Source organism: Rhinichthys klamathensis, unplaced genomic scaffold (genome assembly GCF_029890125.1).
Source record: "Rhinichthys klamathensis goyatoka isolate OS25496 unplaced genomic scaffold, OSU_Roscu_1.1 h1tg000531l_1, whole genome shotgun sequence".
Classification (NCBI taxonomy): Eukaryota; Metazoa; Chordata; class Actinopteri; order Cypriniformes; family Leuciscidae; genus Rhinichthys; species Rhinichthys klamathensis.
The window spans coordinates 112,501-132,500 of NW_026607007.1; the positions used below are offsets into that span (position 1 = coordinate 112,501).

General features: G+C 51.5%; 1 protein-coding gene across 1 annotated transcript in view; it reads left to right on the forward strand.

Moving 5' to 3' along the window:
• Nucleotides 1–20,000, forward strand: part of LOC130073355 (very large A-kinase anchor protein) — a 59,107-nt gene that overhangs the window by 38,740 nt on the left and 367 nt on the right. The window contains exons 16-20 of the mRNA XM_056238713.1: nucleotides 816–1,043; nucleotides 1,135–1,262; nucleotides 1,337–1,460; nucleotides 15,351–15,509; nucleotides 17,566–17,725. Coding sequence (XP_056094688.1) covers nucleotides 816–1,043; nucleotides 1,135–1,262; nucleotides 1,337–1,460; nucleotides 15,351–15,509; nucleotides 17,566–17,725 — 799 coding nt within the window. The remainder of the gene's footprint in view (nucleotides 1–815; nucleotides 1,044–1,134; nucleotides 1,263–1,336; nucleotides 1,461–15,350; nucleotides 15,510–17,565; nucleotides 17,726–20,000) is intronic.

A 20,000-nucleotide genomic window follows, 5' to 3' on the forward strand; every position in this document is an offset into this window, starting at 1 on the left:
TTTCTCTCTGAGCGCCGCTAACGTGTTTCTCTCTGAGCGCCGCTAACGTGTTTCTCTCTGAGCGCCGCTAACGTGTTTCTCTCTGAGCGCAGCTAACGTGTTTCTCTCTGAGCGCAGCTAACGTGTTTCTCTCTGAGCGCAGCTAACGTGTTTCTCTCTGAGCGCAGCTAACGTGTTTCTCTCTGAGCGCCGCTAACGTGTTTCTCTCTGAGCGCCGCTAACGTGTTTCTCTCTGAGCGCCGCTAACGTGTTTCTCTCTGAGCGCCGCTAACGTGTTTCTCTCTGAGCGCCGCTAACGTGTTTCTCTCTGAGCGCAGCTGACATGTTTCTCTCTGAGCGCCGCTAACGTGTTTCTCTCTTAGCGCCGCTAACGTGTTTCTCTCTGAGCGCAGCTGACGTGTTTCTCTCTGAGCGCCGCTAACGTGTTTCTCTCTGAGCGCCGCTAACGTGTTTCTCTCTGAGCGCAGCTAACGTGTTTCTCTCTGAGCGCAGCTAACGTGTTTCTCTCTGAGCGCCGGTAACGTGTTTCTCTCTGAGCGCAGCTAACGTGTTTCTCTCTGAGCGCCGCTAACGTGTTTCTCTCTGAGCGCCGCTAACGTGTTTCTCTCTGAGCGCCGCTAACGTGTTTCTCTCTGAGCGCCGCTAACGTGTTTCTCTCTGAGCGCCGCTAACGTGTTTCTCTCTGAGCGCCGCTAACGTGTTTCTCTCTGAGCGCCGCTAACGTGTTTCTCTCTGAGCGCCGCTAACGTGTTTCTCTCTGAGCGCCGCTAACGTGTTTCTCTCTGAGCGCCGCTAACGTGTTTCTCTGAGCGCAGCTACGAGCCTACAGCCAGACGCGGTACAGCGGAGAGAGCCGTGAGTTTGAGAGTGACTGTGGCGTGACACGTCTCGCGTCCTTCAGGGTGATCCGAGGAAACTGGCTGCTGTTCGATGAGGAGGGATATTCTGGGAACCAGTGTATCCTGGGGGAGGGGCTTTACCCTGACCTCACTTCCTGTGGCTGTTTATCGAGCGCCATCAAGTCTTTAAAGCCCATTCCATACGTGAGTCGATGACAGCAAACATCACCACATTACAGTAGACACAAGAAATAAACATGCTTGCCGTGACAATCGTTTGTGTTTCTGGGTTCAGAGTTTCACGGAGCCGTCGGCGAGTCTGTTTTCTCTCAGCGGTTTCGAGGGCCTTGAAGAGACGTGTTTCTCAGACGTGGAGAGCTTGAGCCACTTCTTCAGCCAGTCCGTGAGAGTCACCAGCGGCCTGTAAGAGCTCCTTCACTACTCGCTGTTCCTGTTAGTAATGCTCAGTCAGGGTGACGAACGCTGTCGTCTCACAGGTGGGTCGCGTATGAATACGCTCGTTTTAAGGGCCGCCAGACGCTCCTGCAGCCTGGAGAGTATCCGGTGTGGGGGGACCGGAGCGGCTGGGAGACCATCGGGTCGCTGAAGCCTCTCAAACAGGTCCGTTCAAAACATAATCACCACTAACTAATCGTGAAAAATGACAATTACAGGTTCTGTATGGATCTGGGTGTACACCATATTTACACCGTGAACAGTGATTGGCCACTGCATTAACGTCTGTGATTGGTTACGATGGCGCAGAAAACGCTCTCATCATAACTAACAGTGTAAACAGAATGTAAATGACTGATTGATTTAGCAGTATACACATGCTATTATTAGAACGGGAGTGTTTCAGAGATCGCAGAGCTCGGCTGAACTGGCGTGGTGTGATGCTGGGCGATAGGACAAAAGCATCATATGATCGCATCACGGTTTTTGTTCATACGTATAGCCAAAGGAATTTCCTTATTTGAAAAATAGAGCCTAAAAGGGAATAAAGCCTAAGAGAAAAATGAGTGACAGATCATTTAGACCAAAGTAGGTGTGATCGATATGACCAAAACCTTATTTTTAATAGCAAACGTATAAATATAATATAAAGGTAAAATAATGACATAAAGTGAAATAAGAACAAAGATGCAAATGACAAACAATAGGACTATATACAATATTAGAACGATACAAATGAAACAAAATGCTTTACATTTTTCAGGTACAGTAGGTCTATTTAACAGTAGCTGTCAAGTCAGAAATTGAATAATCAAATGTAAAAATAAAACTCTGCATAGTCTTCACTGTATGAATCAAATATACATTGATTCTTACTAAAGCATCAAAAGTTATTGCTCTTCAGCGAGGGATTTTTCTCTTCGTTGTGTTTAGTTTAATGAAACGGACAGAATCAGGAAGATTAGGCTGCTGTCACTTTAAGAGCGAATGCACGGATCTAATATACTGATACACATGCCGTTTCTTTTGCTGTTTATGTTCACTTAAGACAAAACTATGTGAAGCTTGTGTGTATTAGACAGTTTAAGTGCAATAAGAAAACTTAGTTCAGAGACTCGCTTTCTGTGTGTCAGAACAGTGTGAGTAAATTCAATCGAGTTTAAACTGGTGAGGCTTTAAAACACATGATGCCAAAGAACTGCGATGTCACCTCACCTCACACCTGAGGCGTGAGGCGATAGAGGTGAGCATGAGGATAGAGGTGAGCATGAGGATAGAGGTGAGCATGAGGATAGAGGTGAGCATGAGGATAGAGGTGAGCATGAGGATAGAGGTGCGCGTGAGGATAGAGGTGCGCGTGAGGCGATAGAGGTGAGCATGAGGATAGAGGTGCGCGTGAGGATAGAGGTGCGCGTGAGGCGATAGAGGTGAGCATGAGGATAGAGGTGAGCGTGAGGATAGAGGTGCGCGTGAGGCGATAGAGGTGAGCATGAGGATAGAGGTGCGCGTGAGGCGATAGAGGTGAGCATGAGGATAGAGGTGAGCATGAGGATAGAGGTGAGCATGAGGATAGAGGTGAGCATGAGGATAGAGGTGCGCGTGAGGCGATAGAGGTGAGCATGAGGATAGAGGTGAGCGTGAGGATAGAGGTGCGCGTGAGGCGATAGAGGTGAGCATGAGGATAGAGGTGCGCGTGAGGCGATAGAGGTGCGCGTGAGGCGATAGAGGTGAGCATGAGGCGATAGAGGTGAGCATGAGGATAGAGGTGAGCATGAGGATAGAGGTGAGCATGAGGATAGAGGTGAGCATGAGGATAGAGGTGAGCATGAGGATAGAGGTGCGCGTGAGGCGATAGAGGTGAGCATGAGGATAGAGGTGAGCGTGAGGATAGAGGTGAGCATGAGGATAGAGGTGCGCGTGAGGCGATAGAGGTGAGCATGAGGATAGAGGTGAGCGTGAGGATAGAGGTGCGCGTGAGGCGATAGAGGTGAGCATGAGGATAGAGGTGAGCGTGAGGATAGAGGTGAGCATGAGGATAGAGGTGAGCATGAGGATAGAGGTGCGCGTGAGGCGATAGAGGTGAGCATGAGGATAGAGGTGAGCGTGAGGATAGAGGTGCGCGTGAGGCGATAGAGGTGAGCATGAGGATAGAGGTGAGCATGAGGATAGAGGTGAGCATGAGGATAGAGGTGAGCATGAGGATAGAGGTGAGCATGAGGATAGAGGTGAGCATGAGGATAGAGGTGCGCGTGAGGCGATAGAGGTGAGCATGAGGATAGAGGTGAGCGTGAGGATAGAGGTGCGCGTGAGGCGATAGAGGTGAGCATGAGGATAGAGGTGAGCATGAGGATAGAGGTGAGCATGAGGATAGAGGTGAGCATGAGGATAGAGGTGAGCATGAGGATAGAGGTGAGCATGAGGATAGAGGTGCGCGTGAGGCGATAGAGGTGAGCATGAGGATAGAGGTGAGCATGAGGATAGAGGTGAGCATGAGGATAGAGGTGAGCATGAGGATAGAGGTGCGCGTGAGGCGATAGAGGTGAGCATGAGGATAGAGGTGAGCATGAGGATAGAGGTGAGCGTGAGGATAGAGGTGAGCATGAGGATAGAGGTGAGCATGAGGATAGAGGTGAGCATGAGGATAGAGGTGAGCATGAGGATAGAGGTGCGCGTGAGGCGATAGAGGTGCGCGTGAGGCGATAGAGGTGAGCATGAGGATAGAGGTGAGCATGAGGATAGAGGTGCGCGTGAGGCGATAGAGGTGAGCATGAGGATAGAGGTGAGCATGAGGATAGAGGTGCGCGTGAGGCGATAGAGGTGAGCATGAGGATAGAGGTGCGCGTGAGGCGATAGAGGTGAGCATGAGGATAGAGGTGAGCATGAGGATAGAGGTGAGCGTGAGGATAGAGGTGCGCGTGAGGCGATAGAGGTGAGCATGAGGATAGAGGTGCGCGTGAGGCGATAGAGGTGAGCATGAGGATAGAGGTGAGCATGAGGATAGAGGTGAGCATGAGGATAGAGGTGAGCATGAGGATAGAGGTGCGCGTGAGGCGATAGAGGTGAGCATGAGGATAGAGGTGAGCATGAGGATAGAGGTGAGCGTGAGGATAGAGGTGCGCGTGAGGCGATAGAGGTGAGCATGAGGATAGAGGTGCGCGTGAGGCGATAGAGGTGAGCATGAGGATAGAGGTGCGCATGAGGATAGAGGTGAGCATGAGGATAGAGGTGCGCATGAGGATAGAGGTGAGCATGAGGATAGAGGTGAGCATGAGGATAGAGGTGAGCATGAGGATAGAGGTGAGCATGAGGATAGAGGTGCGCGTGAGGCGATAGAGGTGAGCATGAGGATAGAGGTGAGCATGAGGATAGAGGTGAGCATGAGGATAGAGGTGAGCATGAGGATAGAGGTGAGCATGAGGATAGAGGTGCGCATGAGGATAGAGGTGAGCATGAGGATAGAGGTGCGCATGAGGATAGAGGTGAGCATGAGGATAGAGGTGAGCATGAGGATAGAGGTGCGCGTGAGGCGATAGAGGTGAGCATGAGGATAGAGGTGAGCATGAGGATAGAGGTGAGCATGAGGATAGAGGTGAGCATGAGGATAGAGGTGCGCGTGAGGCGATAGAGGTGAGCATGAGGATAGAGGTGAGCATGAGGATAGAGGTGAGCATGAGGATAGAGGTGAGCATGAGGATAGAGGTGAGCATGAGGATAGAGGTGAGCATGAGGATAGAGGTGAGCATGAGGATAGAGGTGCGCGTGAGGCGATAGAGGTGAGCATGAGGATAGAGGTGAGCATGAGGATAGAGGTGAGCATGAGGATAGAGGTGAGCATGAGGATAGAGGTGAGCATGAGGATAGAGGTGAGCATGAGGATAGAGGTGAGCATGAGGATAGAGGTGAGCATGAGGATAGAGGTGAGCATGAGGATAGAGGTGAGCATGAGGATAGAGGTGCGCGTGAGGCGATAGAGGTGAGCATGAGGATAGAGGTGAGCATGAGGATAGAGGTGCGCGTGAGGCGATAGAGGTGAGCATGAGGATAGAGGTGAGCATGAGGATAGAGGTGAGCATGAGGCGATAGAGGTGAGCATGAGGATAGAGGTGCGCGTGAGGCGATAGAGGTGAGCATGAGGATAGAGGTGCGCGTGAGGCGATAGAGGTGAGCATGAGGATAGAGGTGCGCGTGAGGCGATAGAGGTGCGCGTGAGGCGATAGAGGTGAGCATGAGGATAGAGGTGAGCATGAGGATAGAGGTGAGCATGAGGATAGAGGTGAGCATGAGGATAGAGGTGAGCATGAGGATAGAGGTGAGCATGAGGATAGAGGTGAGCATGAGGATAGAGGTGAGCGTGAGGCGATAGAGGTGCGCGTGAGGCGATAGAGGTGAGCATGAGGATAGAGGTGAGCATGAGGATAGAGGTGCGCGTGAGGCGATAGAGGTGAGCATGAGGATAGAGGTGAGCATGAGGATAGAGGTGCGCGTGAGGCGATAGAGGTGAGCATGAGGATAGAGGTGCGCGTGAGGCGATAGAGGTGAGCATGAGGATAGAGGTGAGCGTGAGGATAGAGGTGCGCGTGAGGCGATAGAGGTGAGCATGAGGATAGAGGTGCGCGTGAGGCGATAGAGGTGAGCATGAGGATAGAGGTGAGCATGAGGATAGAGGTGAGCATGAGGATAGAGGTGAGCATGAGGATAGAGGTGCGCGTGAGGCGATAGAGGTGAGCATGAGGATAGAGGTGAGCATGAGGATAGAGGTGAGCGTGAGGATAGAGGTGCGCGTGAGGCGATAGAGGTGAGCATGAGGATAGAGGTGCGCGTGAGGCGATAGAGGTGAGCATGAGGATAGAGGTGCGCATGAGGATAGAGGTGAGCATGAGGATAGAGGTGAGCATGAGGATAGAGGTGCGCGTGAGGCGATAGAGGTGAGCATGAGGATAGAGGTGAGCATGAGGATAGAGGTGCGCGTGAGGCGATAGAGGTGCGCGTGAGGCGATAGAGGTGAGCATGAGGATAGAGGTGAGCATGAGGATAGAGGTGAGCATGAGGATAGAGGTGAGCATGAGGATAGAGGTGCGCGTGAGGCGATAGAGGTGAGCATGAGGATAGAGGTGAGCATGAGGATAGAGGTGAGCATGAGGATAGAGGTGAGCGTGAGGATAGAGGTGAGCGTGAGGATAGAGGTGAGCATGAGGATAGAGGTGAGCATGAGGATAGAGGTGAGCATGAGGATAGAGGTGAGCATGAGGATAGAGGTGAGCATGAGGATAGAGGTGCGCGTGAGGCGATAGAGGTGAGCATGAGGATAGAGGTGAGCATGAGGATAGAGGTGAGCATGAGGATAGAGGTGAGCGTGAGGATAGAGGTGAGCATGAGGATAGAGGTGAGCATGAGGATAGAGGTGCGCGTGAGGCGATAGAGGTGAGCATGAGGATAGAGGTGCGCATGAGGATAGAGGTGCGCGTGAGGCGATAGAGGTGAGCATGAGGATAGAGGTGAGCATGAGGATAGAGGTGAGCATGAGGCGATAGAGGTGAGCATGAGGATAGAGGTGCGCGTGAGGCGATAGAGGTGAGCATGAGGATAGAGGTGCGCGTGAGGCGATAGAGGTGAGCATGAGGATAGAGGTGCGCGTGAGGCGATAGAGGTGAGCATGAGGATAGAGGTGAGCATGAGGATAGAGGTGAGCATGAGGATAGAGGTGAGCATGAGGATAGAGGTGAGCATGAGGATAGAGGTGAGCATGAGGATAGAGGTGAGCATGAGGATAGAGGTGAGCATGAGGATAGAGGTGAGCGTGAGGATAGAGGTGAGCGTGAGGATAGAGGTGAGCATGAGGATAGAGGTGAGCATGAGGATAGAGGTGAGCATGAGGATAGAGGTGAGCATGAGGATAGAGGTGAGCGTGAGGCGATAGAGGTGCGCATGAGGATAGAGGTGAGCATGAGGATAGAGGTGCGCGTGAGGCGATAGAGGTGAGCATGAGGATAGAGGTGAGCATGAGGATAGAGGTGCGCGTGAGGCGATAGAGGTGCGCATGAGGATAGAGGTGAGCATGAGGATAGAGGTGCGCATGAGGCGATAGAGGTGAGCATGAGGATAGAGGTGAGCATGAGGATAGAGGTGAGCATGAGGATAGAGGTGAGCATGAGGATAGAGGTGAGCATGAGGATAGAGGTGCGCGTGAGGCGATAGAGGTGAGCATGAGGATAGAGGTGAGCATGAGGATAGAGGTGCGCGTGAGGCGATAGAGGTGCGCATGAGGATAGAGGTGAGCATGAGGATAGAGGTGAGCATGAGGATAGAGGTGAGCATGAGGATAGAGGTGAGCATGAGGATAGAGGTGAGCATGAGGATAGAGGTGCGCGTGAGGCGATAGAGGTGCGCATGAGGATAGAGGTGAGCATGAGGATAGAGGTGCGCGTGAGGCGATAGAGGTGAGCATGAGGATAGAGGTGAGCATGAGGATAGAGGTGAGCATGAGGATAGAGGTGAGCATGAGGATAGAGGTGCGCGTGAGGCGATAGAGGTGAGCATGAGGATAGAGGTGCGCATGAGGATAGAGGTGCGCGTGAGGCGATAGAGGTGCGCATGAGGATAGAGGTGAGCATGAGGATAGAGGTGAGCGTGAGGATAGAGGTGAGCATGAGGCGATAGAGGTGAGCATGAGGATAGAGGTGCGCGTGAGGCGATAGAGGTGAGCATGAGGATAGAGGTGAGCATGAGGATAGAGGTGAGCATGAGGATAGAGGTGAGCATGAGGATAGAGGTGCGCGTGAGGCGATAGAGGTGAGCATGAGGATAGAGGTGCGCATGAGGATAGAGGTGAGCATGAGGATAGAGGTGAGCATGAGGATAGAGGTGAGCATGAGGATAGAGGTGCGCGTGAGGGGATAGAGGTGCGCATGAGGATAGAGGTGAGCATGAGGATAGAGGTGAGCATGAGGATAGAGGTGAGCATGAGGATAGAGGTGCGCGTGAGGCGATAGAGGTGAGCATGAGGATAGAGGTGAGCATGAGGATAGAGGTGAGCATGAGGATAGAGGTGAGCATGAGGATAGAGGTGAGCATGAGGATAGAGGTGAGCATGAGGATAGAGGTGCGCGTGAGGCGATAGAGGTGAGCATGAGGATAGAGGTGAGCATGAGGATAGAGGTGCGCGTGAGGCGATAGAGGTGAGCATGAGGATAGAGGTGAGCATGAGGATAGAGGTGAGCATGAGGATAGAGGTGAGCATGAGGATAGAGGTGAGCGTGAGGATAGAGGTGAGCGTGAGGATAGAGGTGAGCGTGAGGATAGAGGTGAGCATGAGGATAGAGGTGAGCATGAGGATAGAGGTGAGCATGAGGATAGAGGTGAGCATGAGGATAGAGGTGAGCATGAGGATAGAGGTGAGCATGAGGATAGAGGTGAGCATGAGGATAGAGGTGCGCGTGAGGCGATAGAGGTGAGCATGAGGATAGAGGTGAGCATGAGGATAGAGGTGAGCATGAGGATAGAGGTGAGCGTGAGGATAGAGGTGAGCATGAGGATAGAGGTGAGCATGAGGATAGAGGTGCGCGTGAGGCGATAGAGGTGAGCATGAGGATAGAGGTGAGCATGAGGATAGAGGTGCGCGTGAGGCGATAGAGGTGAGCATGAGGATAGAGGTGCGCGTGAGGCGATAGAGGTGAGCATGAGGATAGAGGTGAGCATGAGGATAGAGGTGAGCATGAGGCGATAGAGGTGAGCATGAGGATAGAGGTGCGCGTGAGGCGATAGAGGTGAGCATGAGGATAGAGGTGAGCATGAGGATAGAGGTGCGCGTGAGGCGATAGAGGTGAGCATGAGGATAGAGGTGAGCATGAGGATAGAGGTGAGCGTGAGGATAGAGGTGAGCATGAGGATAGAGGTGAGCATGAGGATAGAGGTGAGCATGAGGATAGAGGTGCGCGTGAGGCGATAGAGGTGCGCGTGAGGCGATAGAGGTGAGCATGAGGATAGAGGTGAGCATGAGGATAGAGGTGAGCATGAGGATAGAGGTGAGCATGAGGATAGAGGTGCGCGTGAGGCGATAGAGGTGCGCGTGAGGCGATAGAGGTGAGCATGAGGATAGAGGTGAGCATGAGGATAGAGGTGCGCGTGAGGCGATAGAGGTGAGCATGAGGATAGAGGTGAGCATGAGGATAGAGGTGCGCGTGAGGCGATAGAGGTGCGCATGAGGCGATAGAGGTGCGCGTGAGGCGATAGAGGTGAGCATGAGGATAGAGGTGCGCGTGAGGCGATAGAGGTGAGCATGAGGATAGAGGTGCGCGTGAGGCGATAGAGGTGCGCATGAGGCGATAGAGGTGCGCGTGAGGCGATAGAGGTGCGCATGAGGATAGAGGTGAGCATGAGGATAGAGGTGCGCGTGAGGATAGAGGTGAGCATGAGGATAGAGGTGAGCATGAGGCGATAGAGGTGCGCGTGAGGCGATAGAGGTGAGCATGAGGATAGAGGTGAGCATGAGGATAGAGGTGAGCATGAGGATAGAGGTGAGCATGAGGATAGAGGTGCGCATGAGGATAGAGGTGAGCATGAGGATAGAGGTGAGCATGAGGATAGAGGTGAGCATGAGGATAGAGGTGAGCATGAGGATAGAGGTGCGCGTGAGGCGATAGAGGTGAGCATGAGGATAGAGGTGCGCATGAGGATAGAGGTGCGCGTGAGGCGATAGAGGTGCGCATGAGGATAGAGGTGAGCATGAGGATAGAGGTGAGCGTGAGGATAGAGGTGAGCATGAGGCGATAGAGGTGAGCATGAGGATAGAGGTGCGCGTGAGGCGATAGAGGTGAGCATGAGGATAGAGGTGAGCATGAGGATAGAGGTGAGCATGAGGATAGAGGTGAGCATGAGGATAGAGGTGCGCGTGAGGCGATAGAGGTGAGCATGAGGATAGAGGTGCGCATGAGGATAGAGGTGAGCATGAGGATAGAGGTGAGCATGAGGATAGAGGTGAGCATGAGGATAGAGGTGCGCGTGAGGGGATAGAGGTGCGCATGAGGATAGAGGTGAGCATGAGGATAGAGGTGAGCATGAGGATAGAGGTGAGCATGAGGATAGAGGTGCGCGTGAGGCGATAGAGGTGAGCATGAGGATAGAGGTGAGCATGAGGATAGAGGTGAGCATGAGGATAGAGGTGAGCATGAGGATAGAGGTGAGCATGAGGATAGAGGTGAGCATGAGGATAGAGGTGCGCGTGAGGCGATAGAGGTGAGCATGAGGATAGAGGTGAGCATGAGGATAGAGGTGCGCGTGAGGCGATAGAGGTGAGCATGAGGATAGAGGTGAGCATGAGGATAGAGGTGAGCATGAGGATAGAGGTGAGCATGAGGATAGAGGTGAGCGTGAGGATAGAGGATAGAGGTGAGCGTGAGGATAGAGGTGAGCGTGAGGATAGAGGTGAGCATGAGGATAGAGGTGAGCATGAGGATAGAGGTGAGCATGAGGATAGAGGTGAGCATGAGGATAGAGGTGAGCATGAGGATAGAGGTGAGCATGAGGATAGAGGTGAGCATGAGGATAGAGGTGCGCGTGAGGCGATAGAGGTGAGCATGAGGATAGAGGTGAGCATGAGGATAGAGGTGAGCATGAGGATAGAGGTGAGCGTGAGGATAGAGGTGAGCATGAGGATAGAGGTGAGCATGAGGATAGAGGTGCGCGTGAGGCGATAGAGGTGAGCATGAGGATAGAGGTGAGCATGAGGATAGAGGTGCGCGTGAGGCGATAGAGGTGAGCATGAGGATAGAGGTGCGCGTGAGGCGATAGAGGTGAGCATGAGGATAGAGGTGAGCATGAGGATAGAGGTGAGCATGAGGCGATAGTGGTGAGCATGAGGATAGAGGTGCGCGTGAGGCGATAGAGGTGAGCATGAGGATAGAGGTGAGCATGAGGATAGAGGTGCGCGTGAGGCGATAGAGGTGAGCATGAGGATAGAGGTGAGCATGAGGATAGAGGTGAGCGTGAGGATAGAGGTGAGCATGAGGATAGAGGTGAGCATGAGGATAGAGGTGAGCATGAGGATAGAGGTGCGCGTGAGGCGATAGAGGTGCGCGTGAGGCGATAGAGGTGAGCATGAGGATAGAGGTGAGCATGAGGATAGAGGTGAGCATGAGGATAGAGGTGAGCATGAGGATAGAGGTGCGCGTGAGGCGATAGAGGTGCGCGTGAGGCGATAGAGGTGAGCATGAGGATAGAGGTGAGCATGAGGATAGAGGTGAGCATGAGGATAGAGGTGCGCGTGAGGCGATAGAGGTGAGCATGAGGATAGAGGTGAGCATGAGGATAGAGGTGCGCGTGAGGCGATAGAGGTGCGCATGAGGCGATAGAGGTGCGCGTGAGGCGATAGAGGTGAGCATGAGGATAGAGGTGCGCGTGAGGCGATAGAGGTGAGCATGAGGATAGAGGTGCGCGTGAGGCGATAGAGGTGCGCATGAGGCGATAGAGGTGCGCGTGAGGCGATAGAGGTGCGCATGAGGATAGAGGTGAGCATGAGGATAGAGGTGCGCGTGAGGATAGAGGTGAGCATGAGGATAGAGGTGAGCATGAGGCGATAGAGGTGCGCGTGAGGCGATAGAGGTGAGCATGAGGATAGAGGTGAGCATGAGGATAGAGGTGAGCATGAGGATAGAGGTGCGCATGAGGATAGAGGTGAGCATGAGGATAGAGGTGAGCATGAGGATAGAGGTGAGCATGAGGATAGAGGTGAGCATGAGGATAGAGGTGCGCATGAGGCGATAGAGGTGCGCGTGAGGCGATAGAGGTGAGCATGAGGATAGAGGTGCGCGTGAGGCGATAGAGGTGAGCATGAGGATAGAGGTGCGCGTGAGGCGATAGAGGTGAGCATGAGGATAGAGGTGCGCATGAGGATAGAGGTGAGCATGAGGATAGAGGTGAGCATGAGGATAGAGGTGCGCGTGAGGCGATAGAGGTGAGCATGAGGATAGAGGTGAGCATGAGGATAGAGGTGAGCATGAGGATAGAGGTGAGCATGAGGATAGAGGTGCGCGTGAGGCGATAGAGGTGCGCGTGAGGCGATAGAGGTGAGCATGAGGATAGAGGTGAGCATGAGGATAGAGGTGAGCATGAGGATAGAGGTGAGCGTGAGGATAGAGGTGAGCGTGAGGATAGAGGTGAGCATGAGGATAGAGGTGAGCATGAGGATAGAGGTGAGCATGAGGATAGAGGTGAGCATGAGGATAGAGGTGCGCGTGAGGCGATAGAGGTGAGCATGAGGATAGAGGTGAGCATGAGGATAGAGGTGCGCGTGAGGCGATAGAGGTGAGCATGAGGATAGAGGTGCGCATGAGGATAGAGGTGAGCATGAGGATAGAGGTGAGCATGAGGATAGAGGTGCGCGTGAGGCGATAGAGGTGAGCATGAGGATAGAGGTGAGCATGAGGATAGAGGTGAGCATGAGGATAGAGGTGAGCATGAGGATAGAGGTGCGCGTGAGGCGATAGAGGTGAGCGTGAGGATAGAGGTGAGCATGAGGATAGAGGTGAGCATGAGGATAGAGGTGAGCATGAGGATAGAGGTGAGCATGAGGATAGAGGTGAGCATGAGGATAGAGGTGAGCATGAGGATAGAGGTGAGCATGAGGATAGAGGTGAGCATGAGGATAGAGGTGAGCGTGAGGATAGAGGTGAGCATGAGGATAGAGGTGAGCATGAGGATAGAGGTGAGCGTGAGGATAGAGGTGAGCATGAGGATAGAGGTGAGCATGAGGATAGAGGTGCGCGTGAGGCGATAGAGGTGAGCATGAGGATAGAGGTGAGCATGAGGATAGAGGTGCGCGTGAGGCGATAGAGGTGAGCATGAGGATAGAGGTGCGCGTGAGGCGATAGAGGTGAGCATGAGGATAGAGGTGAGCATGAGGATAGAGGTGAGCATGAGGATAGAGGTGAGCATGAGGATAGAGGTGCGCGTGAGGCGATAGAGGTGCGCGTGAGGCGATAGAGGTGAGCATGAGGATAGAGGTGAGCATGAGGATAGAGGTGAGCATGAGGATAGAGGTGAGCGTGAGGATAGAGGTGAGCGTGAGGATAGAGGTGAGCATGAGGATAGAGGTGAGCATGAGGATAGAGGTGAGCATGAGGATAGAGGTGAGCATGAGGATAGAGGTGCGCGTGAGGCGATAGAGGTGAGCATGAGGATAGAGGTGAGCATGAGGATAGAGGTGCGCGTGAGGCGATAGAGGTGAGCATGAGGATAGAGGTGCGCATGAGGATAGAGGTGAGCATGAGGATAGAGGTGAGCATGAGGATAGAGGTGCGCGTGAGGCGATAGAGGTGAGCATGAGGATAGAGGTGAGCATGAGGATAGAGGTGAGCATGAGGATAGAGGTGAGCATGAGGATAGAGGTGCGCGTGAGGCGATAGAGGTGAGCGTGAGGATAGAGGTGAGCATGAGGATAGAGGTGAGCATGAGGATAGAGGTGAGCATGAGGATAGAGGTGAGCATGAGGATAGAGGTGAGCATGAGGATAGAGGTGAGCATGAGGATAGAGGTGAGCATGAGGATAGAGGTGAGCATGAGGATAGAGGTGAGCGTGAGGATAGAGGTGAGCATGAGGATAGAGGTGAGCATGAGGATAGAGGTGAGCGTGAGGATAGAGGTGAGCATGAGGATAGAGGTGAGCATGAGGATAGAGGTGCGCGTGAGGCGATAGAGGTGAGCATGAGGATAGAGGTGAGCATGAGGATAGAGGTGCGCGTGAGGCGATAGAGGTGAGCATGAGGATAGAGGTGCGCGTGAGGCGATAGAGGTGAGCATGAGGATAGAGGTGAGCATGAGGATAGAGGTGCGCGTCGAGTCCAGCCACAGAACCGGGACTGATGGACCGAGTCGACACTAACAATCTGACATTCCAAATCTTCACAATCTAATTCTAATATTTCCATATCACACTTCTCAGATTCTCTTTGCTGGCTCTCTGTATATAATTTTGTTTTCATGCTGCTAAGAGATGGGTTAGGGTTAGCTGCTATGATTTACTGATGCTTAAACGTATCCAGCAACACTTCTCAGATTGTATTGATGTACTTACGAAAGATGGCATGCAGTTCACGGCACTTACAGGGTTAGTTCCCCCAAAGATGAAAACTCCCTCATGTTGCTCCAACCCCGCAAGACGCACGAGCTGTTCATAACCAAAGGAGCATCAGACGCACAAATCTTTTGTTTACAGTCATAATGTCTTCAGAGGTAATAAAGTTATAAATTGCAACTCTTTTTAAATATATGAAAGGAAAGGCATTTGAGTAAATTACACACTTATGTGTGCGGGGAAAACGGGGGGAGTAGAAAACTTCGGTTTTTGTTTCCATCTATCTCCATGTTGAACTGTTTTATGTGTTTACTGTATCCACTTCATGAACCGTTTTATCAAGAAAAAAGCCCACTGAGGATCCCGTTTGAGCCCTAGAGCGGACCGGAGATCTCTCCATTTGTTGAAAGCCTTCCCGATGTTGACTCTTGTCTTACTCCGACGCCTGTCTGACTCCAATTTGGCCCTTTTGGTGGCACTAGACAAACGTTTTCTTTTCTTTGTCTTGCGTGGAGTTTGCGTTGGGGTTTGGAATGAACTACAAGCCGGTCTCTTAGAATCCATCTTCTTTTGTTGAAAGTTGACTGAAGTTTTGTCGCTCGAGTTCTTTGCTGATACGGAGAATGGTGGCGAATACACAAACCTGCCAGACATAGCCAGGGGATCGTGAACGCGCGTGACGTCACGCCCAGTCTCAAACGCCGTCCCGAATCCCTCTTATTTATATATTTTACAGGATTATAGAGGCGATCGCAGTGATCAGAGAAGGGCTCATTCAGCCCATCAGGCAATTGTTTAAGCATGTATGGGTTAGAAAAACGGGTATTTTTAACATGAAATGTTGCGCAATGCACCTTTAAGGAGTGTGTGTGTCCTTATTATCAGTCTGCACGTGTTTCTGTTTGCTTTAATCAGTGTGCTAGACGTGTATTTGTCTAAAGCACCGAAGGCAAGTGAATGTCTTCATGTCTGGGTTTGGTTCTCCTCAGCCGAAAGTGTTGGTTCATGTGCGGAGTCGAGCTCTGGCTTCAGTTCTGACCAGCGAGAGCAGAGACGGCTCTTTCCCAGCCAAACTCTCCCTGTGTCCCGCGGACCGCTCTCTGGACACACAGCGCTGGATCTTCACCGGCGGCCTCCTCAAGAACACGGTCAGTGCAACACACACACACACACACATACACATGTTCAGGGAATATTCTTCTGTCAGTCCAACACACACACACACACACACACACACACACACACACACACACACACACACACACACACACACACACACACAAGTGTGTTCAGGGAATATTCTTCTGTCAGTCCAACACACACACACACACACACACACACACACGTGTTCAGGGAATATTCTTCTGTCAGTCCAACACACACACACACACACACACACGTGTGTTCAGGGAATATTCTTCTGTCAGTCCAACACACACACACACACACACACACACACACACACACACGTGTTCAGGGAATATTCTTCTGTCAGTCCAACACACACACACACACACACACACACACACACACACACACACACAAGTGTGTTCAGGGAATATTCTTCTGTCAGTCCAACACACACACACACACACACACACACACACACACACACACACACACACACGTGTTCAGGGAATATTCTTCTGTCAGTCCAACACACACACACACACACACACACACACACATACACATGTTCAGGGAATATTCTTCTGTCAGTCCAACACACACACACACACACACACACACACAAGTGTGTTCAGGGAATATTCTTCTGTCAGTCCAACACACACACACACACACACGTGTTCAGGGAATATTCTTCTGTCAGTCCAACACACACACACACACACACACACACACACACAAGTGTGTTCAGGGAATATTCTTCTGTCAGTCCAACACACACACACACACACACACACACACACACGTGTGTTCAGGGAATATTCTTCTGTCAGTCCAACACACACACACACACACACACACGTGTTCAGGGAATATTCTTCTGTCAGTCCAACACACACACACACACACACATACACATGTTCAGGGAATATTCTTCTGTCAGTCCAACACACACACACACACACACACACACAAGTGTGTTCAGGGAATATTCTTCTGTCAGTCCAACACACACACACACACACACACACACACGTGTTCAGGGAATATTCTTCTGTCAGTCCAACACACACACACACACACACACACAAGTGTGTTCAGGGAATATTCTTCTGTCAGTCCAACACACACACACACACACACACACACACACACACACACACACAAGTGTGTTCAGGGAATATTCTTCTGTCAGTCCAACACACACACACACACACACACACACACACACACACACACACACACAAGTGTGTTCAGGGAATATTCTTCTGTCAGTCCAACACACACACACACACACACACACACACGTGTGTTCAGGGAATATTCTTCTGTCAGTCCAACACACACACACACACACACACACACACACACACACACACGTGTTCAGGGAATATTCTTCTGTCAGTCCAACATTCAGAAACGTGTAAAAGTGAAGCTCTCCCTGAGTCTCTCCGTGAGGCTGCACTCGCTGCTGTTACTCCTGACTCTGGATCAGTGAGATCGGCCTGTGTTGTTATTGCCGGAGTCTCTGAAGCTCCGCCCTCTTCTGAACGGAGGCGGAGCTAAAGCTCATTTGCATTTAAAGGGACACACACACAACCGGCGCATTTTTTCTTCACACCTAAAAAGGGGCAAATTTGACGAGCTGTAATACATGATCTGGTATGACGCCATAGATTTATATTACATCTTGTGCAAAGGGGCGTAATATGTCACCTTTAATGTTAGTTGACAGTGCATTCACTAATGTTAACAAATACAACCTTTGATTTTAATAACGTATTAGTAAATGTTGAAATTAATATTAACTAAGATTAATGCTGCAGAAGTATTGATCATTCTTAGTTCATGTTCACTAATGAACCGTAGTGTAAAGTGTGACCACTGTGTTCCCGGTTCGCTACAGAGTAAAACAGTGTTCAAGCCTGAATATCCGTTTCATCTTATCATAGTTTCAGAAACGAGTTTGGCTGTCATGTGATGTGTGTCAGAAGCAGGAGTGCTGGACTTCAGAGACTCTCCGCTGACAGTTCGCAGTGATTCAGGCGTTGTGTGTGTGTGTGTGTGTGCATGCAGGCGCTGCGCGGCTGTCTGTGTGTGATCGGGGCCAAGGCCTGCGCCGGAGCCAGAGTGGCATTATGGGAAGAACATGGGCGAGTGAACCAGCGCTGGAGTCTCAGCGAGGACGGGAGAATCTGCTCACATCTAAACCACAGCCTGGTGTTAGACCTCAGAGGTGTGTGAGTGTGTGTGTGTGTGTGTGAGGTGTTAGACCTCAGAGGTGTGTGAGTGAGTGTGTGTGTGTGTGAGGTGTTAGACCTCAGAGGTGTGTGTGTGTGAGAGGTGTTAGACCTCAGAGGTGTGTGAGTGTGTGTGTGTGTGTGTGAGGTGTTAGACCTCAGAGGTGTGTGAGTGAGTGTGTGTGTGTGTGAGGTGTTAGACCTCAGAGGTGTGTGTGTGTGTGTGTGAGGTGTTAGACCTCAGAGGTGTGTGTGTGAGTGTGTGTGTGTGTGAGGTGTTAGACCTCAGAGGTGTGTGAGTGAGTGTGTGTGAGGTGTTAGACCTCAGAGGTGTGTGAGTGAGTGTGTGTGTGTGTGAGGTGTTAGACCTCAGAGGTGTGTGTGTGTGTGAGGTGTTAGACCTCAGAGGTGTGTGTGTGTGTGTGTGTGTGTGAGAGGTGTTAGACCTCAGAGGTGTGTGTGTGTGTGAGGTGTTAGACCTCAGAGGTGTGTGAGTGAGTGTGTGTGTGAGGTGTTAGACCTCAGAGGTGTGTGTGTGTGTGAGGTGTTAGACCTCAGAGGTGTGTGTGTGTGAGAGGTGTTAGACCTCAGAGGTGTGTGTGTGTGTGTGTGAGGTGTTAGACCTCAGAGGTGTGTGAGTGAGTGTGTGTGTGTGTGAGGTGTTAGACCTCAGAGGTGTGTGTGTGTGTGAGGTGTTAGACCTCAGAGGTGTGTGTGTGTGTGTAAGGTGTTAGACCTCAGAGGTGTGTGTTTGAGGTGTTAGACCTCAGAGGTGTGTGTGTGAGAGGTGTTAGACCTCAGAGGTGTGTGTGTGTGAGGTGTTAGACCTCAGAGGTGTGTGTGTGTGAGGTGTTAGACCTCAGAGGTGTGTGTGTGTGAGGTGTTAGACCTCAGAGGTGTGTTTGTGTGTGAGGTGTTAGACCTCAGAGGTGTGTGTGTGTGAGGTGTTAGACCTCAGAGGTGTGTGTGTGTGAGGTGTTAGACCTCAGAGGTGTGTTTGTGTGTGAGGTGTTAGACCTCAGAGGTGTGTGTGTGTGTGTGTGAGAGGTGTTAGACCTCAGAGGTGTGTGTGTGTGTGAGGTGTTAGACCTCAGAGGTGTGTGTGTGTGTGAGGTGTTAGACCTCAGAGGTGTGTGTGTGTGAGGTGTTAGACCTCAGAGGTGTGTGTGTGTGAGGTGTTAGACCTCAGAGGTGTGTGTGTGTGAGGTGTTAGACCTCAGAGGTGTGTGTGTGTGTGTGTGAGGTGTTAGACCTCAGAGGTGTGTGTGGGGGTGTGTGTGTGTAAGGTGTTAGACCTCAGAGGTGTGTGTGGGTGTGTGTGTGAGTGTGTGTGAGGTGTTAGACCTCAGAGGTGTGTGTGTGTGAGGTGTTAGACCTCAGAGGTGTGTGTGTGTGTGTGAGGTGTTAGACCTCAGAGGTGTGTGTGTGTGAGGTGTTAGACCTCAGAGGTGTGTGTGTGTGAGGTGTTAGACCTCAGAGGTGTGTGTGTGTGTGTGTGAGGTGTTAGACCTCAGAGGTGTGTGTGTGTGAGGTGTTAGACCTCAGAGGTGTGTGTGTGTGAGGTGTTAGACCTCAGAGGTGTGTGTGTGTGTGTGTGAGGTGTTAGACCTCAGAGGTGTGTGTGGGGGTGTGTGTGTGTGTAAGGTGTTAAGACCTCAGAGGTGTGTGTGTGTGAGGTGTTAGACCTCAGAGGTGTGTGTGTGTGAGGTGTTAGACCTCAGAGGTGTGTGTGTGTGTGTGAGGTGTTAGACCTCAGAGGTGTGTGTGGGTGTGTGTGTGTGTGTGTGTGAGGTGTTAGACCTCAGAGGTGTGTGTGTGTGAGGTGTTAGACCTCAGAGGTGTGTGTGTGTGTGTGAGAGGTGTTAGACCTCAGAGGTGTGTGTGGGTGTGTGTGTGTGTAAGGTGTTAGACCTCAGAGGTGTGTGTGTGTGTGTGTGTGTGAGGTGTTAGACCTCAGAGGTGTGTGTGTGTGAGGTGTTAGACCTCAGAGGTGTGTGTGTGTGAGGTGTTAGACCTCAGAGGTGTGTGTGTGTGTGTGTGTGAGGTGTTAGACCTCAGAGGTGTGTGTGGGGGTGTGTGTGTGTAAGGTGTTAGACCTCAGAGGTGTGTGTGTGTGAGGTGTTAGACCTCAGAGGTGTGTGTGTGTGAGGTGTTAGACCTCAGAGGTGTGTGTGGGGGTGTGTGTGTGTGAGGTGTTAGACCTCAGAGGTGTGTGTGTGTGAGGTGTTAGACCTCAGAGGTGTGTGTGTGTGAGGTGTTAGACCTCAGAGG